General features: G+C 46.2%; 3 protein-coding genes across 3 annotated transcripts; all 3 read right to left on the bottom strand.

Moving 5' to 3' along the window:
- Positions 1-909: 909 nt before the first annotated feature.
- LOC130387377 (E3 ubiquitin-protein ligase MARCHF6-like) lies at positions 910-14,244 on the bottom strand. Its single transcript, XM_056596415.1, has 26 exons — positions 13,951-14,244; positions 12,643-12,739; positions 12,429-12,502; positions 12,187-12,330; positions 11,943-12,015; positions 11,542-11,719; positions 11,202-11,385; positions 10,870-10,931; positions 10,634-10,666; positions 10,272-10,323; positions 9,766-9,824; positions 9,344-9,424; positions 8,847-8,915; positions 8,651-8,725; positions 8,245-8,379; positions 7,888-8,007; positions 7,419-7,519; positions 6,829-6,966; positions 6,271-6,448; positions 6,035-6,104; positions 5,466-5,647; positions 4,832-4,966; positions 4,311-4,400; positions 3,930-4,062; positions 3,424-3,559; positions 910-2,798 (listed from the first exon to the last, which is right to left on the bottom strand). Exons 1-26 carry the CDS (start codon positions 13,967-13,969, stop codon positions 2,723-2,725), a joined length of 2,694 nt encoding a protein of 897 aa, XP_056452390.1. The 5' UTR covers positions 13,970-14,244; the 3' UTR covers positions 910-2,722.
- Positions 14,245-14,276: 32 nt separating this feature from the next.
- Positions 14,277-16,244, bottom strand: atpsckmt (fATP synthase c subunit lysine N-methyltransferase). The gene is made up of 4 exons (XM_056596417.1): positions 15,743-16,244; positions 15,122-15,259; positions 14,869-14,919; positions 14,277-14,616 (listed from the first exon to the last, which is right to left on the bottom strand). Exons 1-4 carry the CDS (start codon positions 16,016-16,018, stop codon positions 14,410-14,412), a joined length of 672 nt encoding a protein of 223 aa, XP_056452392.1. The 5' UTR covers positions 16,019-16,244; the 3' UTR covers positions 14,277-14,409.
- An 891-nt stretch (positions 16,245-17,135) lies between these two features.
- Positions 17,136-26,487, bottom strand: LOC130387303 (neuropilin and tolloid-like protein 1). The gene is made up of 11 exons (XM_056596329.1): positions 26,408-26,487; positions 25,637-25,696; positions 25,170-25,304; positions 24,278-24,526; positions 20,501-20,542; positions 19,982-20,109; positions 19,290-19,518; positions 18,830-18,943; positions 18,174-18,318; positions 17,352-17,790; positions 17,136-17,231 (listed from the first exon to the last, which is right to left on the bottom strand). Exons 1-11 carry the CDS (start codon positions 26,430-26,432, stop codon positions 17,136-17,138), a joined length of 1,662 nt encoding a protein of 553 aa, XP_056452304.1. The 5' UTR covers positions 26,433-26,487.

Below are 26,487 nucleotides of genomic sequence, written 5' to 3'. Positions count from 1 at the left end.
TCGAGCTGGTTGGGCCTTTTTCGCGGGGTACCACTAGCGTGGAAGATGGGTTTACTGGGTGAAAACCTTGAAATAAACGTATTCACCCAGTACTCTGTAACAGAGGCCCCGGCACGCAACACGCGGCACTCTTCTTCCACGCTCGCGCCCCCGGCTAAGTATCCCAACGAGTGTCCGATTTCATGCGGTCAAACTTATCATCCACTCTGATGGATGTGGAGCTATTACGTTCAGATACTACTAAGTACACTAAGGGTTTCGCCATCACGATCCTCACAAAACCAACATATTTTAATTCCAACTATACCTGCAACAAAAACTTCATTTATAGTAAACTAAAAGAATTAATAAGCAATTTTTTATAACCGATTAAATTATTGATTATACTTTATTTCATTAAATTATAATTTCATAAACTGCGCCGCGGAGCATGCTGGGAAAGCACGCTGCACGTCGCATAGCAACCGCGCATTTGCCTGTATCATTCAAGACATAGTTTGGTCTGGCTTTGCGAGACTATTCAAGACATGACCTGTACATAAGTCCAGAAACCAATACATTTGTAATCTAGCTACGTGGATAGTAGCCACAGAAAACAGTAATAAAAAAATGCTAGGGCAGGTATTTCTAGGACGGGCCCCTGCAGTTGTTGTCAAGACTGCTAGTGCTAAGGCGAGTAAATTGCCTTAGCAGTAGATATGGCAACACTAGTGGCCCTGTTGAAGAAAGGATTTAATGATTAGAACCGTTGAAATTATTGAATTGTTCATTATCTTATTATAATTTCATAAACTCCGCCGCAGGGCATGCTGGGAAAGCATGTACCGCCGCGCATACCAACGGCACATTTACTGTTTCTCTCATAGCAACCGCATGAGCGAAGCTCAGCGAACCGAGCGAACAGATGCTTTTGCTTGCAGATGACGTCTCCACTTATAATTATTTATGTTAGAGACAATGAAGAATAACATTGTGCTTAACATTAACATTGAGTTAGGAGCCTTCACAGGTGATCAGCATTAAAACTGCAAGTTAACATTTATTATTATTTAAAAAAAAAAAGCAGTCCTACCATCACTGATAGCCCAGGGTCTTCAGATAAACCCCTAACCCTAAAAATTGGCCTTGTATATATGACCTTGATCATTGATTAAATTCTACAAGTATATGCTATCATGTCTATTGCATTGTCATATATAACCGAAGACATATTTAATCTAAAAATCTCAGTGGGAAGTGGAGAGAGCTGTGAGCTAACTGGTAGAGTCAACCAACCGTTTCTTTGAGTATTTCCCTTCAATTGTAAAACACTTTGGTTTATGCAGATCAGTACTATAAACTATGAATTGAAATGTGGGTTTTCCACCACTTAATCCTTGATGCCCACACAGACACACACACACAAAGATTCAGCAAACAAATGCATTAGCATTTTTTTTTATATCAACCATGCTTCTTATTAATGATTTTAAGCATAAAACCTAACAATTGACTCACCACATTAGAATACTGACATTACAATATTTCGTTATGATGGTCTGAGGGGGGAGGGGGGATTTTGACCTTATTTTCAGAAGAAAAAGAAAAAAGCATAAAGTGCAAAACACACAAGTCGAAAAAGGGTCCTACGTTGTCCACACAAGAACATGGTTCTAGTAATACTCGAAATATAGGCACAAAGGGTGCAACATTCAGCCCCTACTGCTGCACCGGTTCTTCCCTGAGATGCAAACAAATAACCTACAAACTATTAAGAAACTTTTTCAGTGTTGCAGAGCATTCACACATTAGCCACCGGGCAGTGGTTCCAACCAGAGCCTCGATCACACGATGAAATTCCCACTAGGTTTGTTCCCACGGAGAGCCGAGGGCGCGGGTTCGAGTCTCGCCCAGTGGTGGTCGAGTCCCGGCTGGAACGAGGTGAACGAGTGTGATTCTGCTCCTGTCGTCGTCGTCCCTGGTTTCCATTTTCACCAAATGTCTTTTAATTCCACTCCTTACTGGGCTTGTTAAACTTAAACTGGTTTTGAAAGAACAAAATGTTTTTTTTATATGTCTATAACACGCAATTTATGGAGAACGTAAAAATCATGGCCGCGCCCTTTTTTGCCCTTCTTTCCAAATGCTAAAGATGTACATTTTAGAAACGTTCAGAGTGATACACCGTCTGCAGTACTTGAGTGAATGTCACCTCTGAGAGTTAACTTAAAAGCTTTTAAAGTTAGTCCTCTGCCTGTTTAGAAATATATTCATCAGCATGAATCCACCTGCAGTTATAACATCTACTTTGCGATTACACACAGAAAGGATTTTAAACATAAAGTATACAAAAATTGGCTAAAAATAACAAACATTCTGGTAGTAGTTGTTAAAATTAGTTTTTGGAGCCTCTATCATCTTGGTCCAAACACGCACTACTGAAATCTATTTTAAAAAAACAATCAAATCAAATTCATCGAATAAATATGTAAAAAATAAAAACTGCCTCATGCTAAATGTCTCACCATCTGCATATTACAGCTTTTGTTTTGCCATTTTTCACTATACCGATGCGACATTGCTAAAGGTGGCGTACAAACACACTTGCCGTTTTCCCGCCTCATCAGCAGAAATGTTCACGTATCCTTCCTTCAAACCGTCTGAAATGTCAGAGACCAACCTCCCCTGCAGTGGGGGGTCTTAGTGTCAGCTGGAGAGCCTTTCAAAATAAAGTCCTACGCGGCTAGGGGGAGGGGGAGGAGGCGGCGCACTGGGCCGCCTTGCGCTCGTAGTTCACCAGCCGCTGGCCAACCAGATACCTGCAGGACACACGGGGGAGGGGGGAGCAGGTGGTGGGGTTCGGTTCATATTAATATACAACCACGGTTCTAGAATACCTCACTATTCTAGACTATGTGCCACTTTTCTCAAATATACCCCAATGTTTTACAATTATTACCCACACTTCTAGGGTATAACCAACAGTTATAAAAGTATACCTCACTAATGTCGAACGTAATAAACTACTCAAGAACATACCGTACGGCTCTAGAACATACCCCACTGCTCTAGAACATACCCCACTGCTCTGGAACATACCCCACTGCTCTGGAACGTACCCCACTGCTCTGGAACGTACCCCACTGCTCTAGAACATACCCCAATGCTCTAGAACATACCCCACTGCTCTAGAACATACCCACTGCTCTGGAACATACCCCACTGCTCTGGAACATAACCCACTGCTCTGGAACGTACCCCACTGCTCTGGAACATACCCCACTGCTCTAGAACATACCCCACTGCTCTAGAATGTACCCCATTGATGTAGGATATACCAGACTGCTCTAATATACCTCATTGCTATAGAATCCAACCTACTGCTCTAGAATACCACAGTGCTGTAAAATATACCCCAGTGTTGTAGAATGTACTACTACTGACTTGTCATTCTTGATGTGCTCATAGAGGCGCTTGAACTGGCGCAGCTGGAAGCAGAGCACGGCCAGCAGCCCCACGGCCATCAGCAGAAAGGGGTAGATCCTCCTCTCCACCAGAACCTGCATGTCTGGCTCCACGCCTGGCGGGGACACACACACACACACACACACACACACACACACACACACACACACACACACACACACACACACACACACACACACACACACACACACACACACACACACACACACACACACACACACACACACAATAAGGAATGTAGAGTGACCATTTTAAACTAGAAACACTGTTCCTGGAAAATTTCCTGTCATATCTGATGGAAAGAGAGACACTGTTTGCTAATTGGGATGGATGGATGTGTAGATGGAGGAAATTGGTGAAATGAATCGTAGTGAGTTCCTAACACGTGCACTTTGTAACTCCCGCCCATGTTGAACTCGTGAAACACATGATGCTGCTCAGTGCACATCCGGTGTGGAACTGACCCACTAGCGGCACGATGCCTCTTGAGATGGTGTAGGGCAGGCACAGGGATAGCAGCAGCACACAGATGACCGGAGCCGCCAGCCGCCGCACGATGAAGTTCAGGTCGATGTTACGCACACCGTTGGCGTAGACCTGCGAGAAGGAAGAGTAAAAACCAACAGGTGTAAAATTTGGGATTCATAGTAATCCAGTCCAATTGAAAAATCGGTGTCTGTAACACAGTATCATTTGAACAAAAATAAATGCCATCTACGCTGGTATGCTTGAATCATTAAAGAGATGTTAAGTTATATTGTTACTGACACATGGTATTGTCTAAATAAAACGGTTAGTTGGCCAAAGGCATTGGAAACGCTCTTATTTTGAAATATGGTACCGACCTGCTCGATAACCGTTTTGAGCCACCACTGGGGGCCCATAAGTGTAATGGCGGCGATTATTTTGGCATGGAGCACACCCAGGGCCCAGTCCTGTCACAGAAACATCACACAACACAGAGTGTCCAAACAGGTCAACATCACCACTACATCAGGTCTCATGGGTGACAAAACGATTGCTATTAAACAAATAACTATTTTCCAGACAAGAATAGGTTTGGGCAAATCCTTCTCCGAGAGGCAGCCGTTCTTTTTCCACAAGTCTTCCCAGAACCTTCTTGGATTTGAATTTTAGATATTATAATAACTCAATATATAGATGAAGAGAGGGCTGAGAGAGGGTCATGAATTGTAGCATTATCCTGGCAACAGAACGTCCCTGGTCTCTGACTTCCTATGAGCTGTAGACCAGTCAACAGTCCCCAGTCTCTGACTTCCTGGTTACCCAGTTATAAACCCTGGGAGCGAGGCAACAGCTTGCCCAGAGAGACACCCAGAGGCCCGGGGCCGGAGGCTGAGGTTACCTGCCAGGGGTAGAAGAGAGGCGTCTGGGCCAGAGGGACTCGGAGAGGGGCCACCACCACCAGCTCAAACAGCAGGCCCAGCAGCAGGGGGATCAGCCCGGCCAGCATGGCCGCCACCACCACCGTCTTCACGATCTGTTGACGGAGCAGCAGACACACACACACACACAGGGATCAACCTCCTCATCGCCACCGAAAACAACACACCCAAAGAGAATAGTGGACATCTTTGCAATTACGAGGGCTACTTTATTTAATCTGGGTACCAGAAGGAGGTGCTGTGAGATCGTGGTTGTGGATGATACAGGGTCAGAGCGAATAAAGCAACACACAGCAAAATGGGCCTTTCCATTTCCTCCTGAAATACATCTGTATTTTATAGTGAATACCGCCTAGTGCACTTAAGGGCCATAGGACAACATCCCATGACCTTTGGTCACATGTACATATGTGTGATGTGCGTTTTTGTGCATGTGAAGGGGTATGAGTGTGTGTGTGTGTGTGTGTGTGTGTGTGTGTGTGTGTGTGTGTGTGTGTGTGTGTGTGTGTGTGTGTGTGTGTGTGTGTGTGTGTGTGTGTGTGTGTGTGTGTGTGTGTGTGTGTGTGTGTGTGTGTGTGTGTGTCCATTGGTCACCATGAGGGTCCACTCCTGCACCTTCTGCAGGATGGCCCCGGGCCCCTGGGGCATCCAGGCCAGCAGGATGGTGATGCCGCGCACCGCCAGCCAGCACACGTACAGCCCCCCCGCCGCCGTGTACAGCTCGTGCACCGTGGCCACGCCCATCCACAGGGACATCAGCCAGCGGCCCACCAGCACTGGGGAGAGACGGGAGTGGTGTGGGGGGGGGGGGCGGCTAATAGGCAGCGTCTAGGGCGACGCCCCACACACACAGACACCAACGCTCCCAAAACGCCATGGCAGAGTGTTTGGTGGTACCACTTAGTACCATGGGGAGACAATGGGAAAGGGGGCGGCACTTTTCCGAGAACACTGTTCTGTGTGATCCGCCCCGAAAGAGGATGAGATAGTGCTTGCTAAATCCGAGACAGGGCATTTCTGGGAGCGCAGGTCGTTTTAGGATGGAGAAATAGAGTAGAAAACGAGAGAATGAATCGAAATGGCAGAATAGAAGCCGAGGGGAAGAGAGGAGATGGGAGAAGAGGGAAAGAGAAAAAAGACTGTGTGTGTGTGTTAAGACTCACCTGGTAGAGTCAGACACGTCAGGCTGGCCAGTAAGAGGGTCACACACATGAAGACCACCAGCAGAACGATCTGCTCGGAACACACACATAAGAACACACAGAATTTATCTCTCCTTTTCAACATCAACAATTGTGGGATATGCGGTTTACACTACAGATGCCACACCCAGTGGGCTCGTTGCTCATCCCCCACTCCCCAGAACCACGCCCCGATGACGCGATTGGCCGGCGCCCACCTTGAGGGGGAAGTGGATTGGTCGGTAGTAGGGCTGGAAGCCCAGGGGCCCGCCCTGATGCAGCAGGGCCTGGTGGAGGGCGTGGAGCCCCTCCCGCAGGCCGCCCATCCTCTCGTGGTCGTGGGCCTGCCTCTCGTCCTCCTCCTCGTACTCCCCCAGCAGGTAGGAGTGGAGGTCCCTGTGGGGGGGGGGGGGGCATGTATTGATTAGGCTGGTCCACTTGAGAGGACTTTCATGGGGACCATGAGGACTCTCATCTCTCCCAGACAGGGAGGCGGTGGTACAGGGGCAGCTAACGCGCTAACCACATCCTGAGATGCCTTAGTGGAGGACCCAGGCTCCATTCTGACCGACCGGGGTGTCTGACTGTGTGTGTGTGTGTGTGTGTGTGTGTGTGTGTGTGTGTGTGTGTGTGTGTGTGTGTGTGTGTGTGACTGTGTGACTGTGTGACTGTGTGACTGTCTGACTGTGTGTGTGACTTTGTGTGACTGTGTGTGTGACTGTGTGTGACTGTGAGTGTGTGTGTGTGTGTGTGTGTGTGTGGGGGTCCCGGCTTACAGCACGTATCCGGCGGTGAAGGTCCATGCGTGGACCAGCCGTTTGAGCCACTGCCGGGTGTGGCCCTGCTCCAGGAGGGCCGGCAGCACCACCTGCAGGAGGAGGAGCTCCAGGGACAGCTCGCTGACCGGGGCGTCGCTAAGGAGACAGGGGGCGGGGCAAACACACCGTCAGGGGGCGTGGCTAGGGTGTGGGGCAACCGTAAGGAGGAAACATCACTTTGTCATTATGCAGCGATTCTAATATCTATCATAGAAGGTAGAAGTTCTGATTTAGTTTTTACTATGTAGTCATTTTGCACATTTATTTTTCTAAAGTGACACAGACACACCCTTTTTTAGTCACTGGCGGATTTTGAGGTTGACTATTGGATGCATAGAAATTGTAACGTGTGCATCTCTCTGAACGTCCTGTTCATGTAGATAATGTGTGTACAGTGAGCTGATTTGGCCAATAGGATCTCTATCAGTTGTCTTCCAGGTGATTGGCTTAGAGGTTTTCTTATTGAAGAGGGCACAGACTAGAATGCTAGGTCCCCTTTTAAACAACATTTACGTGCATAACTGAAAGGGAAATAAGTGTTCATTAACCTGTAGAGCATGACGTTGTAGGGCAGGAAGGTAGGAAGGATGAGTTTGATGATTCTGATTGGAAGCCACAGCATCAGTAGTACTATGGAGCCAAACACCACCTGGGGAGCAGACAAACACACAAACACACACACACGGGATAAATACAGTAATAACGCAACAAGAAAGGCATGCACCATAAAAAACTCTGATTCCAACTATGGGTTAATTAAATATTCATTAAAGATTTCTGTCTGTCTTTTGTTCGTGAAAGACATGGTTTTATTCATGACCATTTCATGTATTACCAATATACTCTTTAAGGGACTTTTTCTTGGGACTTTTATTCCTTTTAGAAATATCTCAAAGTTCAAGAATCAATTACCAATGGGTATTTTAACATAAGGGCCTGGAAACGGCGTACATGCAGTGGGACAGTTGGTTAAAGTAGTTCCGGACTATAGTTCTGGAGACCCAGGGGCTGACTGACCAGGGAGAGGATGAACCTTCGCAGGTGACGGTACACCGGCAGGTGGATCATCTCCTGGACCGGGTTGAAGTCCGGGTCGTTCAGGTTCCTCAGAAACCACAGAACACCAGGTCGGAGCACCTAGATACGCACACACACGCACGCACACGCACACGCACACACAATTAGCAGGAGCATTTACCCGACGTGTCTGAAAGGGATTTCAGATACAGGTCCTGAATGAGCTGGGTCACCTTGCTCAATGATACCTACAGGTCGACTGCAGACATTGGGGTTTGATCCCAGAATTTTTTGGCCCGGAGTCAAACGCACTAGGAACACCAGAATCGTCACCAAAGACACATGCACACAGCATACCTCTCTGAGGAGCAGGATGAAAGAGGCGAAGTAGAAGACGTAGACCATGCCCACCAGCCAATGGAGGAACATGGTGGTGCCGGGGGCAGAGTCAAAACTCTGCAGACGGTCCTTCAGAGTGGCATCAAACATCTCCTGCAACACAAAAGCACACACATTGCTTTTCAAATACAGGATTTTTGCATTTAATACAAATTATATATTTAGCAATTTAACATACTTTCATCCAAAAATACTGCGTTCTGGTATGATTTGTACCATGAACCTTTTGGTGGGGTTAAAAACATTCAAACCACTAGACTACCTGCCTAATTTAACCGTTTAACCATTTATTGAATATGTGGAACCTATATTTCACAGTGTGTGTCAAATGGGAGGAGTTTGAGTTTTAGTGTGATTGACAAACCAATGAGCAGATGTCCAGCCACCAGCCGCAAATCATAGGGAACAATCCTATCTCCATGACAACCAACAAGGAGACCTGAAAAAAGCAGAACAATATTTATCGTTAATCTGACTGCAGAAAGCAAGTCTCGCCCTCCAAAAGAGGCAGAATCTGCATTCAGAGCACGGTCCACGTCGATCGAGGGACTGCCGGTTACCTTGACGACGATGTAACAGACTCCCAGGAGCCGTCTGGATTTCTGGAACCTCACCAGGGAGGCCAGCGTCTGGGAGACCCCACGCTAAGGACCCCAAACACACAGCGTGGAACACTCTTCTTCACGACAAAACTAGAAACCAATCTTAAAACCGCAACTTCAACTCTCACGCTGTACTTACTGAGACATTAGTTCTGTCACTATATACTATAGACAGAAACCTAGTTATGGAAGTAAGTAGGTTATGGCAGTTCAGATGAAGAAAGAAAAACACTCAGACCAGCTTTCTAGCTAACCAACCTACTAACAACCAAACTAGATAGCTAGCTAGTCTCAGAAAATCGCTAGCTAACTAACCAACAAACAAACACACGAGTTAACTCATTATTTGACTAAACAACTTGCACACCGGCCTCTACACAGGCGTACAGGACACACACTCCGAGCATGTGCGTTCATTGCACGCGCTGCTTTGCTCCGGGTCACTTCCAGGATACATGGCAGACTATGAGTGCGGCGGCCAGGAGGATGTAGCCCAGAATGGTGGTGAGAAGGCCATCGAAGTGGGAGTCTTTAACCTGCAGCATCCACAACAACCACAACACACAAGAGGAAATACAAAAACATATTCACGTCTGATCACAACAGAGCTTCTTCAGCAAATGGACAAAATATCTGAAAATGAATAATATCTATTATATCACTTTGTAACGCTTAGTAATAAGGGTACGTTTATCAAACATTTAACATACCATTATCCGACCTAACCATTATTAAACAAACAAACCATCATACTGATTTAGAATTTTAACAATATCTTACAATGTACACTACCGACACTTTCAGTAGCAGTACATGCCAGTTCTAATTTGTACATGCATTACATAATTTCTCCTATTATTCAATATCAAATACTTACGTTTTCTTCCAAGCCGAGGCCTACCACAGAGAAGTGGCCGATGTGGTAGGGGCAGAACGCTGTGGGGACGAGGGAGTATGGAGGGTAGGTTAATGCTGCATTCAGCTGGTACCTGGTCACACCTACTCATCTTCACCTCAGTCAAGACCTTCTAAAAGTTTTTTCTTGCCTGAGCCTCTCACGGAAATTACACGTACGGAGGCCGGATTTCCCTTAACGTGTATTGCCTCACGTATTCCAGATACACACTATAATATTAGGTATGGTAAAGCATCATGTAATACATGACATGTAATCCGGTAAAGAGTCTTTTGGAGAAAGGTGACTGCTAAAGAGTCGTTTCCAAAAGCAATTCTGCACAATAGTTGTACATGCAAAAAGAGGAATGAAGAAGTCACTTAGTATCTATCAAGTCTTACGAAGCCACTCCGAAGCTAGGATTCAAATGGAGTCTGAAAGGGTCTACTGCTTTTGGGACCTACAGTGCGGGTCTGGTGGGAACTCACCAAACACCAGGATGAACAGGGTGTTCAGAGACACCACCCAGAACACATGCTCCTGGAGGGACACACAGAGGACCACACATCCATATCATCCATATCATCCATATCATTGCATTGCGGCGTATGTGTGTGTGTCTGTTAAATCAGTGAGTCAATTTTAACCCTTTTCCCTTTGATTTCTTATGTTGGATTTTGTATATTTTATTATGTGATTCTTTATGTGATTGCATTTACAGTTATGTTTTGTATCTGATTATTTTTAAACAAATTCTCCCAACACTGACACGGCAATAAAGCTCTTGCTGATTGTGAGTGCGAGTTGTGAGTGCGAGTGTGTGCGCATGTGTAGGTGCACACACACTTACCAGGAAGACGAGCGAGCCATCCAGACCGAGCATCTACAAAGCAGAGAAAATCAAATATCAGTCGATTCCCATCAGCGTCCTTCAAGCGCGAGCATCAACACTGCCAGGGTTAGGGGTGTGAGTCCCCCTGGGGCACCCCGTGATTAGAGATGTAAACACTTGTGATATTGTAAAAAGCTCCAGCTTAAAGTGTCCCCCAAATGACCATGACAACTGGTTGAAACGGCATCTCTCACCCTCTCCCAGGTCAGCTCCTCGGCAGCGCGGTCCCATTCCAGAGCGTTCCAGTTCAGGTCTTCTGCACACCACCAGACACACAAGAATAAATAGGTGTCCAACTTACTTTTGTAAGATTTTTTTTATTGTTATTGGAAGTTGGCCTTCTCCTGTTTAATGCCATGTAGTTTCCGTGCTTCCAGTTTGTGTAGGACGTGACTTCCCTGCTCTACCATTGTATTGTAACGTATCTAACCATCAAAAAGAAAAAGGCGATAAGATAAGGAGATAGCCTTTAGTAACCCCGGTCGACCATGCACTTCGATCTTTGACCTCGGGAACACCCCCTCACCTTGGCCTCCATTGTTGCCATCGGCGGCTTCCTCCTGCTGCCCCTCCTCTTCCTCCTCCTCCTCTTCTTCGCCCTCTTCGTCGTCATCTTCCTCTTCCTCCTCGTCCAGCTCGGCCTCCTCTCCGGCATCGGCTGGCTCTAGAACCGGGCCCTCGGGAGCTACAGCGGGGTCCACTGGTGCTTCCTTTGGGAGGCACAACCCGTTGAAAATATGTTGAAAAAGCAATATATCCGTGGGTGAAAGATGCTGCGAAATCATTCTAATGAACTGCGGAAAAGCGATGTGTGCGAGCGACGGGGAACCCGTGTTTGGATTTGGCAGGGGGGCGATGCAGCTGACCTCGTTGCGCTCCGCTTGGTCAGGCTGGTGCGGGGCCGGGGGCTGGTGGTTGTGCTCCAGCCAGTTGGGTGGCCCGCCGTGCACGATCTGCTCCCTGAGCCACACCAGACTGATGAAGGCACACAGGGTGCACGTGACCACAAAGCAGCCCTGCAGGCAGTCAGCCAGCAGGTTCTCCCTGGGGGTGGAAGGAGGGCGGGAGGAAGAGTGAGAGGAGGATGGAGGATGGAAGGAGAAAGAGAAAGTAGAGGGAGAAGGTTGGAGCAATTATTTCAATAAAGTTTGAATTAATCATACAGCATGTGCATGACACATGCGCAGTCACCAGAAGAGAAAGCATGTGTACCAACAGTTACAGTGAGCGTGTGTGTAGTAGAGGTGAGAGATGAGTGCTATCTTACGTCGAGAGCATGTCTAGTGGCAGGGTGAGGAGCGAGCTCACGGAGCCCGTAAATAAGCACTTGTAGATACGACCTGTTGGTGATGAAGAAAGATAATCCACAGTCAATTACAACCATATTACTCAGTCATTCATATTCATATGACACATACAACACATACAGAACAGTCAGAACAATCATCCTGCCCATTTGTAGTTCCTATGAGGAAAATCTCAGACCAACACAGCAACCAGTTAGGACCTACATGCAGTAAGCGGCACCACGCCCAGCCAAGCAAAGGCCACCAGCGTGTAGTGGAACCAGTACCGGATGGCTGTCCCCACACTGGTCACCAGCCCTGCAAAGATGTCCTGGACCGGCAGTCGCGAGGGCATATCTGGGGAATAAACTTGGAAACGGGGAGAAGGGGAGGGATTTATATCTATGCATGTCACATGTAAGACTCATCTGCGATTTTCACGGGGCTTGAGGAACATTGCTACTCACTTGGTGTAAATGCAAACCGGTGTTTGCATAATTCACAGTATTCTTTTTGGCTGTGTTTAAGCCACAGTAGCAGACTGTAAAAAAATAAAAAATAAAATATATATATAAATGATGAAGTGTGGTATCCACTACCCTTGGTGAATTGATCAACAAGGGAAGTGCAATATGTGAATCAAGACACATAGGAACATAGCCTGGACTGACGGTCACATACCATTCCTGGTGGATGAACTTGATGCTGCCGGTGCAGACACACGGGTGGAAGAGGGGCTTGTCGTAGGTCCCCTCGGAGCGACATACCCGACAAATGTCTGCAAAGACACAGGGACCGATTAAGTTGCCATTCATGCATCGTGTTTGTGACTCCCTTCTTTTAATAGCTTGGTCAGTTTTCACTACATTGAGATGACCTGCCATGCTGCCACTGTAATTCTTATATGTGTATTTGTTCATACTTTGACCAGTCAGTCAACCTTTGATTTCATGAACCCCTGCATTTTTTATTTCTGGGTACCAATGTATTTTTTGCCCATGACCTAACCATCGAATAGAACCACAGAGATACTTAAAGCTTGTATGAGTATTACCCAATTATGCTTTTTTTAATGTTGCCTCATTACACCTGTTTATCAGGAGTGCAGAGATATTCCATAATTGAGTTTCACAGGAAGAGCACTCCTAACCAAAGAAGCTCAAAGAGAAAGAGCATGCTGTCAATTAACTGGATAATTATGGGTAAAACAACAGAATAACTCTGCAATGCTGACTCGATTGTGAATGATACTCACTCACAGCATAGTGTTGGTCAATGTGACGACGTCAAGAAATGTTTTGGAGCCAACATTTTAGAAAAAAAATATTACCTGCAGCAGCTTTAATTTCAAGCCAAATGTTGCTTTTGGAAGGGTTTTCAAAATAATATCAGCTGCTGCCTCGGAATCATGGGATATTATAATGCATTAGTTAAGGCATAACCATGTGTAACCCACCAAGTCAAACCTGTACAAAGAGTGTATTTTATTCTAGTGGGAAGTCCATCTGTGTATGGAAAGTGCTTGACAGTAGCCTATCACGTAAATAAAATACATGCCACCATTGCGTACCGTTGGCCGGATCCTTGCAAAAACGAGACCCAAATTAGCCTTCACCTTTGCCTAAACTTTAGAATAGCCAACCCTCAACGAAATACGTTTTTGTTTAACCATTCACACCAGTGCAAAACACTCCCTTTTAGTTGCTAATGCTGGCTTAGCTGAAGCAAAACATGTTTAACGCGTTCATCAGCTTTTTAGTTAACGTGTTTTACTGTAGTTGTGTAAAGATCGAGTTACTCGGTTGTTAGCCGACCAAAGACCGTGGTCCAGCCGAGTGTAAGGCCGAACTGAGCTAAAGCTACAGGAAGCTACAGAGTTGGAAATAACGAGTCAGAAACTACTACTAATTTGAAGGGGCAGTCAGTGCGATAGGGCCATAGAAGCCAGCTCATTTGACTCGAGTATAATGTTAGTGAAGCTAAAGCTACCTTCTTCAGAGGTGTCCATCTTGACTTGCTGCAGGCAGCAGACTGCTACAGAGATCCGGCTAACCAGTCGATCCGTAGAGGGTCGCCGCTATCTGATAGGTAAAGACATCTTAGGCTTTTGTTTGGATCCCTATTTGACGAGGCGTGAGGGTTTTTTCTGTACAAAGTGAAGATAACGTCGTTTATAGCGATTCTTCCCTGAGCGCAACGCTCAATAGTTATCAGGTATCGCTCAGGCCATAGCAGACATTGCATGCAAGTAGGTTGCATGTGGTTGTAGTACACAGTTCGACAGCTAGGTGGTGGTAGAGGAACGGTCATAAACTTAGACAAAAGTGGTTGAATAACTTTATTTAAAACATACATACAGAAATGTTGAGTTTTGAAACACACATATCAGTTTCACTGCTTCCAAAAATGGTACAATGTGTTTTCCCTTTGTACAGTGGCTATTTGCATCTACGATGTGGAAGTCAGTTTGTCTTCGGTTTGTCTTGTTTGACCTTGTAGTGGGGTTTTAAAGGTCTTGGCATCGTAGACCCAGACAGTGTCTATGCCCTCCCCGGCCATTTGGTCAGGCACCCAACTGGGGAACGGGAATCTGCACGCCACCACCATCGCTGTACTCTGGAGGTCACTGCTCAGCTTCAGCTCTAGCTGGTCCATCTGGAAGAAAGAAAGTTATCTAATGTGAGGATTTCAGTATATTATATTGCGTAGGTTATATAGATATATAGTATCCATTTTAGGATTTCAATGTCGTTCACGCTGTAAGATTGTGTCCTCAAAACATGCCTCTGCGGGATGGTAAAATGCATGGCATTATAACTAATGTTAGTGACGTTGTTAGTAACCTTTTCAACCATTTTATGCAGGATATAAGGACGCTTGATAGTGAAAGGTCTGAGAAGGACTTACCATCTGAGGGACTCCGAAAATGACCACATTTGAATACTGCGCAAAACTCACCTAGGACAGAAAACAGAACACAATGAATTATCTCATCATTATCTCATCCCTTCGGCACATCGCGTACCAGTTTCCTCTTTCTACAACGTGATTGACTATAAAAAAACATGTCCAAACAAATGTACATTTTCACAATCCTAATGCCAAAACCAATGGATGCTCCTCCTTACACATGAAGCCCTGTTATCTTAGAGGAACTCACCTTCCAGAGGTCTGAGATGTGGAAGGACGTGGAGTGGTGGACTCCCTCTCTCCAAGCCCTGTAGCGGGAGTACCACACCAGCCAAGGGTTCAGCTCATAGCCTGATGCATGGAAGCCACGCTTGGCTGCGGCAATCACCTGGAACACATGCAACTTGTTAGGCGGACCACTGACTGAACTTAATGATTTCCTGTTGTAACAATATTATCTAGTTCCAAACCTTCCAAACTTCTTTCTAAGTAGGTTTGAGCGATAGTTGGAATTTTTTTCATTAATGTGCAAGCTAGTGATAGTTGAAAGGATGGTGATGTTTCATGGTTACTCTCTTCACCTATTGCTTGCCTGAGTTTGAGGTCTATTTGGTGCCTTTCCTTTTTCTAAGTAGGCTGAGAATTAGTTTGTGCGAGTAATCACAAATATCCTATATGACATCACAATATAGCCTAATGGAAAAGTGTGCAGAAGCAAAGGTGATCAGGAGGTGTTCTTGGGGAACCGTAAAGTGCACCTCTCCAGTGACCAGCATCTGTCCTTTGGTTATGCACGGGTAGATTTTAGGATACACAGATCTGACACTTGTTATTGGTATAATTTTTTATCAATGTACAGAATCGTACGTACGATCCTTCCATCACCACTTCCGATGTCCACCAAGGTCCCCGACCTCGTCCGAAGCACCTTGAGAACGTTTTCCACTTGGGTTGTGGTCGCAGGGACGAACGGAAGGCAGATCTTCCTCAGAGCAGGTGTCACAAACGGCGCTGTGACGGCGTACAGAGCAACCAGAGAACCTCCAATAATCCCCGTTGCAATTAGTCCAATTCGCTTTTTAGCTGTGCTCTGGTTACCTTTGCCCTGCGTGACTGCAGTTTCCAGAAGGATTTGTTCCTCAGACATCGCGTTATTGAATTAATTACTTTACCGTCGTAAAGGTTAAACTATTTAGCCTAACTAGGCATTGTTAAATACCCCAATGCAAGGTTGTATTGATTGTTTATAAATTCATATTTAAACAGCTATGCAATTAACATTGCTTGATTATGGCAAGCTGGCGCTCCGTATTTCGAATGGGACTACAGGATGGTGTGCATCTCTGTTATTTGTCCGAGTGGCTACAGTACAACTAACAGTGATCCCTCTTTAGGTTCCTATAATAATCCTGTACTTAAAGAAAAAAAGTTTCATGGATATATGGGAAGACGTAATCATTTATTTCAGAAAATCGAGAAAGGAGGATAAAGTAAATTGTACAAAATATATTAGATTGTACACCCACTTAAAAAAGTTTAAAACACCAACAAATACAGAAAATTAAATTACAAAAACGATGACACCTTCCCTGTCCCTCAGAAATTAACTTGTTATCTATGCTTAGGAGATAGATAGATAGCGCTGCATTTTTAAACAAAATGTAAATTGTTGCCTTGTTGTACATAGGATTTTTAGTTAAGGGAACCGAGACAAAGCTGTAGACATCAGAATTGCTTTTATGCTCTAATTTTCCTTCTCTATGTGTATTTATGCATACATAAATTGTATAAGTGTTACCCAGGGTCACATGGATAGCTCTCCGTATCATTCATTCAGTATTTTTTTTTCAAAGAAAAAAAAGGGGGAAACATATATATTTTAAAATAACAGCAGAGGAAGTTGACAGAACCACATTTAATGTATGTACATGTTTGGTGGGCAACCTCAGATATAACGACACACTTTCCTAACCTCACTACCACCAGGAAGGTTTGTTTTCGGTTGCAGTTATCACCACCAGCTTCTCATTAGAACCGAGCCAGAACAGGATCATTTTCAAGAACACACTTCCTCCTTTAAAGCAAAACATAGACACCAGCCTGTGTCTATGTTAGGAATTCGATACATATTTGTCCTCCTCCTTCTCAACCTCCTCCTCATCCCCTTCCCCCTCCTCCTACTCTACCACCTCCTTCTCCTCCACCACCTCCTTCTCCTCCTCCTCCTCCACCACCTCCTTCTCCTCCACCACCTCCACCTCCACCTAGTAGTCGTTGGACATTCCGTGGTGTGGGGCGTGGCTCTGCTCCATGCTGGGGAAGAAGCCCTGGTGGTGGTACTGCTGCCCGGGGTGGTGGTGCTGGTGGTGGAGGTGGTGATGCGGCGCTCTGTGATGTACACCGTCGTCCTCCATCATCAGCTCCTCCTCATCCTCCTCGTCCTCTTCCTCCTCCTCGTCCTCGTCCTCGTGGTTCATCACCATGACGCTGCGTCGGCCCACCGGCGCGGTGTGGCGCAACATGCCGTTGCGCGGCGACTGCTGGGCCAACAGCATCGCCGGGGGCAACGGCAGAGGCGGTGGTGGTGGAGGAGGAGGAGGGGGCGGAGCCAGACCCAGAGGCCCGCCTCCATCGGTCAAGATGGCGGCAGAGCCGTCCCGCAGGCTCAGGTTGCTGCGGCTGCCGTGCACGCTCCCGTGCACGCTCCCGTGCATGCTCCCGTGCATGCTGCCCTGCTGCGAGCCGCAGTGGTGGTCGCGGATGCAGCGGGAGGACGAACGGAGCAGCGTGTGGAAGCGGTCGTAGTCGGCGGCGGCGTCCGCGTCGCTGAGCTCGCGGGACGGGGCGCGGCGCAGTGTGCAGAGCTCATAGTGCGGCGGCTCGAACCCCGGTTGGAGCAAGGCGGGGTCGAAGTCATCCCTGGAGGGAGGAGAGGAGAGCACAGAGCACTCATGCTTCAGTAGGGTCACACGTTCATACAGAGGCCCGCTGGGAATCAGAATCGTCCGTACAATTTGAATGTTTGAATATGTGCAAAAAAGTGCAAATCGTAATCTTCTTGTTTTTCTAATTTGTAAAATGATACTAGTAAAAATAACAGGGTTGACTTGTACTTTGAACGTTAATGTTTAATCAAGAAGGGTTATTTTTGTTCTCACATTTTGTTAGGAGCGTGTGTTTGTACAAGCAGCTGCTCAGAATATTCTTTTGGGGTATAATTCGGCAATTTCAGCAACAAAAAAACAAAAACAAATCTCAAGTGCTTGAACCCTGACTCCCAAATCACTGAAAAGAAACCCAACCTGCGGATGATGTACTTCTTGCGTGGCTGTTTGATCTGGATGATGACAGAGATGACCAGCAGGATGATCACTCCGATAATGGTCACTGCGATAATGGCGAGGTTTGTGTGATCCAGGGTGTCCAGGATACTCGATACTCTCTTCTCTGATAGGAGGAGGACAGAAGCAACGCTGACCCAATCATGTGAATGCTATATCCAACAGGCTAAACACTTCTTCTCATGATATGTGTATAACTAGGAAGTCAACTCTGACCTGAAACACCTTCATTTCCCCTCAGGGATGAATGAAATACCTATCAGTCAGTCAGTCAGTCAGTCAGTCAGTCAGTCAGTCAGTCAGTCTCTCTGTCTGTCTGTCGATCTGTCTATATAATGTATATACTGTATATATATATATGAATAGGCATAGTCATAGACGATTAAATGGAATAAAGCAAAAAGGAGGCAGGAAAGGGAAATAGCTATAGCTTCAATAAATATACAGTAAATGTTTCGACGGCGGTGTCAACCTTGCAAGGCGACAGCCAGCTAGCCTTGCTCAGGGACAGTGCCTAGTATGTGTATAGTAAATCTATGTCCACATGAGATGTAATCGACTGTAGTAAAACAAAAGCATTTAGAGAGGGGTGGATGCAGTGGGATTTTGTGTGTTACCTTTACAGTGGTTCTCGTCCCAGGGGTAGACACAGTTCTGGATACCGTTGCACACCAGTGTGTTGTTGATGCACATGTTACTGTGGCAGAAGAACGTGTCTCCTTCACAAGGAGCTGCCATTCAAAAGGCAATAGGGTTAATGAATATGATTGAAATTCATCTAACATCAACATTACACAATCAATCCTATTGCAATAGCAATAGGATTGATTGCATAAGATTGATGTTTCATGAATATCAATATGATGTAAATATAAATACGAATATGATGTGAACATAATACAAATAATGAGGCTACAATAAGCAGCCGAAAACCAATAGGTGTGTCAGAAAGGGTCTGAACTTGACAGGGGACTGTCTTACGAATGCGGGACTGATAATTCATAATTTTTCCATCACGTCTGAGCCATTGAGTCATTAGGTAGACATCTGCCCAAAGCCAAGGGTGCCGCGACTCACGCGAGTGGAAGGTGGTGAAGAGGATCTTGAAGCGGCTCTTGCGGCTCCCCTCGTCGGCCCACAAGCGCACCACTCCCACCGAGTTGACCAGCATGACGTCGTTGGCCACCGTGGAGCAGAACTTGTTCTTCAGGTGCTCCACCGAGCTGCTGCCGTCGTAGATGGCCACGAAGTTGCGCTTGCACTCGTTGGAGTTGTGCATCTCGTACTCCAGGAAACGCAGGTAGATCTGGGAAGGAATGAGATGGGTGTGTTCCTTGTTCAGAGCATGGGACCGCCATATGTGGTCGGTGAGTGCGATGAGGGCTTCTTACCGTTAAACAACGAAGGCTAACAAAGTGCCCACTTCTTTAGTGAGTGCTTGACCATATGCTCGACCCTTAGCTAGCCAAAATAACCAGTGGGACATCAGACACAAGTGATGTTATGGGTGCATTCCAGTCCAGGAAACCATATTTACATGTTGTCCACAATTAAACATGCATGAGAATCATCAGCCTACTTCCCCATTGGTGTGTGAATATGTCAGGAAGGAATGCTTTCACAAGTAAAATTCAAGCACCATCGTGCCTTATGCAGAAGACACCAAATACAGAAACATCACAGCTAACGGCCAGGATTAAGATGCCACGACAACGGACATCACAACAACAGACCCAACCTCTTCCCACACTTAAAGCTCCCATCCTCACCTTAGATTTGGGCGGAGCACGGATGTACCACCTGCAGTCCACAGCCTCGGTGGGCAGGGCCCGACTCTCTGCTGATATCGCGGCCGACTCCACGTAGCCTTCAGGACCGACCATGTCAAAGTCACAAACTGGGGGGAGGGAAAAGCGAAAAAGAGGGATGCACGTATAAGTAGGGAAACGGCTAGAAACAGTTTGGCAATACATCGGTCTGGTGTAGTCAACAACATTGCGTCTTTAAAGTCTTTCAAAGGATTTACTGTGAGGATGATGATGCTGATGAGGAGGAGGAGGAGGAGTAGGAGAATGATGATGATGAGGAGGAGTAGGAGAATGATGATGATGATAAGGAGAAGGTTGATGATGATGATGATGATGATGATGATGATGATGATGATGATGATGATGATGATGATGATGATGAGTATAAACTGGGGCACTGCTACATAGATGATTTTACAAGGTGTCTCTATACAGGTACAGGATTGACTGCAGCTCCAGACAGTAGTTTGTGATACTCACAAGGCAGGGGCGGGAGCTCTCCAAGGCCTTTGAATTCTGGATCTGAAGAAGAAGAATGGCGTTAGATGGCGTTACATTAGATGACAGAGTGTTTTCAGAGACAATCCGCGTCGACAATGGGTTTAATATTGAATAAAACAGAAAATACATGTATAGTTATGACAAAACACATAGCACAACCAAAAGAAAACAACAATATTAATTTTATTGCATTAGAACTATACTCCAGCCATCTTCCCTGCACTCTGTTGAACATATATATCCTTACTGCTCCTAACAGGAAAAACAGAATAATCAAAAATGGAGGAATAAAGAACCAGGGGAGATTGAGTCCTAAATCTTTGCGCTGATGAATGTCATCTGTAGCTGGATTATTAATCCCGGAATTTTATTCCGAAACAGATTAGGTTTCACCAGTGATGAAGAAGGGCTGAGAAAAATAAATACAGAAACTAATCTTGATTTACCCGGCGTCGTTTTATACATTGACCTTAGCTTTAAAATCTCGTAATATTGCGCTTGAATAAGAGACGGACAAAACGACATAAATCATACTGCGCTAAATTAATTGAATCTATAGTGAACTTAATGAACGAAGAATACACACGCACACGCACACGCACACACACACACACACACACACACGCCGGCGAAGTGGTGCATTACGCTCAAGAGAAAACACTGTAATTGACACTGCGACATCATGGAATGAGATATGAAATATGAACACACATGTCTTACAAAGTTAAGGGAGGTTTCCTCTATGTTCCTGTCAAGTTTCAAGTTCTTGCCTCATTCTGACGGGGAGTTGCAATGGAAATGGAATCTAAGCATTTATTCTGGGTTACATAGATGGAGGGTGGCATCTATGTGGCCCAACTCGTTTCCTGACTACTTCACAAATGTGATTGTTTTTTGCATATGAGGTCACCATCTTTTAAACAATCCAAACTATTGCTTGAAATGTTAATCAAACAGGTCAATAGATTATGCACATGAAAACGGTGTGCATTTTAAAGCTTTGGTTTTAAAGAAGAACCTTTTTATGTTTTTCCCCAAAAAATTATAGAACCTCCTGTGGGAATTTCCACACCAAACCATTAGGATACCTCTACTCTTCCGGGATACAAATATGGTTGAGAAATGTACATTCTACCACTTTAGATTATGGGCACTCCCAAATAAAAAGAATAAGATCTAACCAGGATTTACATAGGTACCCATAGATACACTGTAAATACCTAATAGCGTCATCATAATAGATTTTTTCAACAGGGTACATTTCGATAGAAAAAGATGTGCTGGCTGAGATTACAGATGAAACAATCACCCAGAATTCTCCTTGTTAATCCATCCAAGGGTTTACCTTTGCTTTGGCTGGTCACTGAGTGTGAGTGTGTGTGTACATGCTTGCTTGCATGCGTGCAAGAGCGTCTGTCTGCGTATATGTGTGTGTATGTGTGAGAGGAAATTAATTCCCTCCTGATGAGTGGAATTAGGTAGGAGATTAGCATTTGGCAAGAAGGCATGCAGGATTCATGACATTGGATGTAAACAGACGAACAACTGCCTTGTCTAATCGTCTGATGAAAAATAATCTCCTTAAGACACAGTGCAAGTAGGTTATGGTAAATCATGCTTGGCTATTTCCTTATATTAACGAGTACGGCTTCATACGCCTGTCACATGTAACAATAGGCTATAATATAAAACTCAATACAATACATCCGTGTGTTGTAGCGTCAGACACACGTCGCCATACGTCCCGGATGGAGTTCTCTCCTGCTTGATTTGTTATTATTAATTTATTCATATCATTAGAAATATTAATGTCATTGCTGCCATTATTATTATTATCATTATCATTATTATTATTATTATTATTATTATTATTATATCCTACATTATCTCCTCAACAATGTTGGCATTACCTTGTGCATCCCTCAAATAAAAAACACTACAGCCGTTGTGTCTGGGGCATAATATCTACTTAACTTTGTAGGCCTAAAAGGCTATATCGCCTGATAGTTCTCATCACAACTGATATTTGCTATAAAGTTAAAAAAATCGATCAGATGCAATACACAGACTGGATTTTAACTAATGTCTGCCTGTCTACAATTTGCACAAACGGCAACTTTTCATATGAAGCAGTGCTCTGATCATATTGTGTGAGAGCGTGACGCTTCCCTTTGAAGAGATGTATCCACTACTCATTGCTGTTGTGTGTGTGTTTTTAATGAACAAAAAATGATACCTAATCAAATAAGTATACAGAGTAAGGCATGCCAGTGAAAGGATGGAAGGACAGAATATACAGAATAGATAAGAAGCATAGAGGCATGGGCAAGTGGAAGACTGACGGATGAGATGGAGGGAGGGGTGGAGACATGGTGATATGAAGGGACGCATGGAAGGAGGGACAGAGAGGGAGTCTGAGGGCGGGGAAGGAGGAAGGGAGGATGGAGAGGGCTTTGGAGGGAGGGAGAGGTTGATGGAAGGACATAACGGTGGAGGGAATGTTGGAAGCAGGAATGGAGAAAGGGGTGGAGGGGGGGAAATAAGGAGGCAGGGAGGGATAGAAAGACGGGTGGAGGGAGGGATGAGAGGAGGGGTAGATGGAGGGAGAGATAGAGGATGGGAGATCAGATTAATCGTTGTCCTCTGGTCAATGGAGGTGGCTTATAAAAATGTGCTGGTAGTAAAGACTCTGCCTGGGTCTCCCTTTAAGCCGCCCATCTGACAAGCTCTGTCCCCCTGAAGACAAGCTTTCATTAACTCTTCTGCGTGTGTGTGTGTGTGTGTGTGTGTGTGTGTGTGTGTGTGTGTGTGTGTGTGTGTGTGTGTGTGTGTGTGTGTGTGTGTGTGTGTGTGTGTGTGTGTGTGTGTGCGTGCGCGTTTGCGCATGCCGGTGTATGTGCTTGACAATGCGTGTGTGAGCCCATGCATAGATGAGGCAACGGCAATTTTATCCACTATCTCATGATTTATATTCATATTCCTATTCTGTATTCTTTTTGACATCACATAAAATGTTGAAAATTCCCTTCAGTACTAGGTCTGGACCTGCTGTATGTAATTTGGTTTTCTGGCGCCGCCACAGCGTGCGCCCAATCAGCGAACAGAGGGCGTGTCTGAGAACAAGGACGATAAAGTCGTGCGCCAGTTTGAGTTGTTGTTGTAGGTCGGTAGTTGATTTACAATGTGCAATTTTTCCCTGATAAATTAAATTCGACGAACAAAACCTGCAGCTGTCGTTGACGGACATTTTCGTGCAGACGCGCAAAGTGTTTGGTTTGTGTACAACCTGTGCGTGATTCCCGGCGCATGATATACGTCACAACCAAACGTTAGCGATTGGTTATGGTAGATCCAGAGTGGCACTGGGCAGATCCAATCATTTTAAACTTCAACAGACACCCGCCTTCAAGTGAGTTAACGTTTGTCAATTGATTAGGTCCAGACTCTCTGTACAAATGAAATGAAATGAAGTGAAGTACGAGAGTGTGGTAGAACCAGGCTACTCTCCCTCTCTATCTCCCTCACTATCTCTTGCCCTCTCCATTAGTCCAGATCTGCATTTGTACTACGCCGACCATTCAACCGTGTCCAGACTAGGGTCCCTTCCTCAAAGGAAGGGACCTCCCTCTAGCGCCATCGTGGAACCTCAACAACGCTGCAGGCAAAGCTAAAAGTAAACAAACAAACAAACAAAGGTATTCTTCCTTCCACTGCCGTGGGCGTCTCTCCGGCGCCATGTCCCCTCTGACCCCTCACCTTGGGTGAAGTTGTAATGGGCGGAGAAGCCGGTGGCCTCCAGCTCCCCGTCCGACACAAACTTGATGTAGAGGTAGCGGCCGCTGGAGTGCACGTAGGCGGGGCTCTGCTGGCCGCAGTAGCGGCCGATGATGGGCGAGAAGCCGAAGGGCCCGTCCCGCACCTCGATGTGGTCAAACTTACAGTCCCAGGACGGCTCGATGGAGTAGCGCTCCAGGAAGAACAGGTCGATGCACTGGCGGGGAGACGCTGGGGAGGCACGGGGTGAGAGAGAGAGAGAGACACACACAGGGTGAGAGAACGAGAGGGTTAGGGAGAGAGAGAGAGAGAGAGAGAGAGACACACACAGGGTGAGAGAGAACGAGAGAGAGAGAGAGAGAGAGAGAGAGAGAGAGAGAGAGAGAGAGAACGAGAGAGAGAGACACACAAACAGGGTGAGAGAACGAGAGGGTTAGGAAGAGAGAGAGAGAGAGAGAGAGAGAGAGAGAGAGAGAGAGAGAGAGAGAGAGAGAGAGAGAGAGAGAGACACACAGGGTGAGAGAGGGAGAGGGAGAGAGAACGAGGGGGTTAGGGAGAGAGGGAGAGAGAGAGAGAGAGGAAGAGGGAGGGGGAGAGGGAGGGTTAGGGAGAGAGAAGGAGCGAGAGGGGGAGAGAGAGGAGTGTGTGTGTGTGTGTGTGTGTGTGTGTGTGTGTGTGTGTGTGTGTGTGTGTGTGTGTGTGTGTGTGTGCGCGTTGCAAGCATGGAGAAAGAGGGAGACATGGAGCTCGACACGATGAGCGTTGGACCGCGGGTCAAAGAGCTTGAGAAACACCCAGTAAAATGTGATGGTCCTTATCCATGTAAAACATTCACATCATTCAAAAACACCTGTACCCCAGTGGGCAGCCTCACCTTCTATGATGTAGATGCACTCCCTGTCGGCGGGGTATTTCTCGGGGTAGTTGGGGGAGGTGAAAGAGCCGCCGCTGAGCTCCTTCACCCAGTCCCCGCACTGCCCGGCCGGAGTCACCCCCGAGTTGTTTTTCACTAGAACGCCCACAGGAGGCCAAACACACAGCTTCAACCTTCCTTGTGAAGGGCAGTCTTCACCTGTAGCGGCCATCTTGGTTTTAAACCGCCCCCGGCTACCGTTTAGAGCCAAGAGGGCCGCTGTAGGTGAAAGGCACATACCCTCACCTCTTCATATCCATAGAGACTTGAAGACAAAATGCAGCACTGCTTCAACCTTACCTCTAAATCAATAATAACAACACATAGCAAAACAAGAATTTCCTGTCTTTAAAAGCTCCCATTTGTAGTATCTTATTATTACTATTCCATAAATGATACTGTCCGTTTTTTACGGTCTCCGAGGTTACCTTGAGCTTTTTTTGTCGTTGTTGTGGCACCGGATAAGTCTGACATGAGGGTAGTTATCACTGAGAGGAGAGGAGGGCAGTTTGAGGGGGAGAGCAGTGGGAGAGGAGTGGAGATGGTGAGGAGAGGAGTAGGGGGAGAGGAGTAGGAGGGCAGTGGGAGAGGAGAGGAGAGGGTGAGGAGAGGAGAGGGAGAGGGAGAGGGAGAGGGAGAGGAGAGGAGAGGAGAGGATTAGGGGGAGAGCAGTGGGAGAGGTGAGGAGAGGAGAGGAGAGGAGAGGAGAGGAGAGGAAAGGAGAGGAGAGGAGAGGAGAGGAGAGGAGGAGAGGAGAGGGGGAGAGGAGAGAAGGAAGAGGAGTGGGTGAGGAAAAGAGTGGAGTGGGAGGGCAGTGGGAGAGGAGTGGGTGAGGAGAGGAGAGGGAAGGGGAGAGGAGTGGGTGAGGAGAGGAGAGGAGTGGGAGAGGAGAGGAGTGGGTGAGGAGAGGAGAGGAGTGGGAGAGGAGAGGGGAGGAGAGGGGAGAGAGGAGGAGGAGTGGGGGGGAAGGGAGGGGGAGTAGGACAGGATGAGATAGAGGGGGAGAAGAGAAGAGAGAATGAGTGGGATGGAAGAAGAGGGAAGAGAGAGATTGAGGGGGAGAGCAGAAGAGAGAAGGAGAGGAAATAGGAGCAATTGGCAAGAGGAGAAAATTGGGTGCACTGGTTAAAAGTTTAGCCAAACAAATATACAGTTTAATTCGGAAATAGACCTAAATATTTACTGAAATATAGCCTTACCAATATGCAGCAGAAGCTTCGCCATGTCCCTGTTGACGTCTTATTTAGGCCTATCTTTTAAATATTGCCATGAAAGTAAT

Source organism: Gadus chalcogrammus, chromosome 8 (assembly GCF_026213295.1).
Source record: "Gadus chalcogrammus isolate NIFS_2021 chromosome 8, NIFS_Gcha_1.0, whole genome shotgun sequence".
Taxonomy (NCBI): Eukaryota; Metazoa; Chordata; class Actinopteri; order Gadiformes; family Gadidae; genus Gadus; species Gadus chalcogrammus.
This window is presented reverse-complemented; position numbering and strand designations above follow the sequence as displayed.

Bases quoted from the DNA above. Each gene is read 5' to 3' on its own strand.
- atpsckmt (XM_056596417.1), bottom strand. From the start codon at position 16,018: ATGTCTGAGGAACAAATCCTTCTGGAAACTGCAGTCACGCAGGGCAAA. The intron at 14,920-15,121 runs GTGAGTTCCTCT...TTTCTGTCCTAG, and splicing joins ACATCTCAGACCTCTGGAAG to GTGAGTTTTGCGCAGTATTC. The intron at 14,617-14,868 runs GTAAGTCCTTCT...TCTTTCTTCCAG, and splicing joins TTTTCGGAGTCCCTCAGATG to ATGGACCAGCTAGAGCTGAA.
- LOC130387303 (XM_056596329.1), bottom strand. From the start codon at position 26,432: ATGGCGAAGCTTCTGCTGCATATTG. The intron at 24,527-25,169 runs GTGAGGCTGCCC...GTGCCTCCCCAG, and splicing joins GTGCATCTACATCATAGAAG to CGTCTCCCCGCCAGTGCATC. The intron at 20,110-20,500 runs GTGAGTATCACA...CCCTCCCCCCAG, and splicing joins AGAGCTCCCGCCCCTGCCTT to TTTGTGACTTTGACATGGTC.
- LOC130387377 (XM_056596415.1), bottom strand. The intron at 4,967-5,465 runs GTGACCAATGGA...CTCCGTCAACAG, and splicing joins TGCAGGAGTGGACCCTCATG to ATCGTGAAGACGGTGGTGGT. The intron at 4,401-4,831 runs GTAACCTCAGCC...TTTCTGTGACAG, and splicing joins CTCTCTTCTACCCCTGGCAG to GACTGGGCCCTGGGTGTGCT.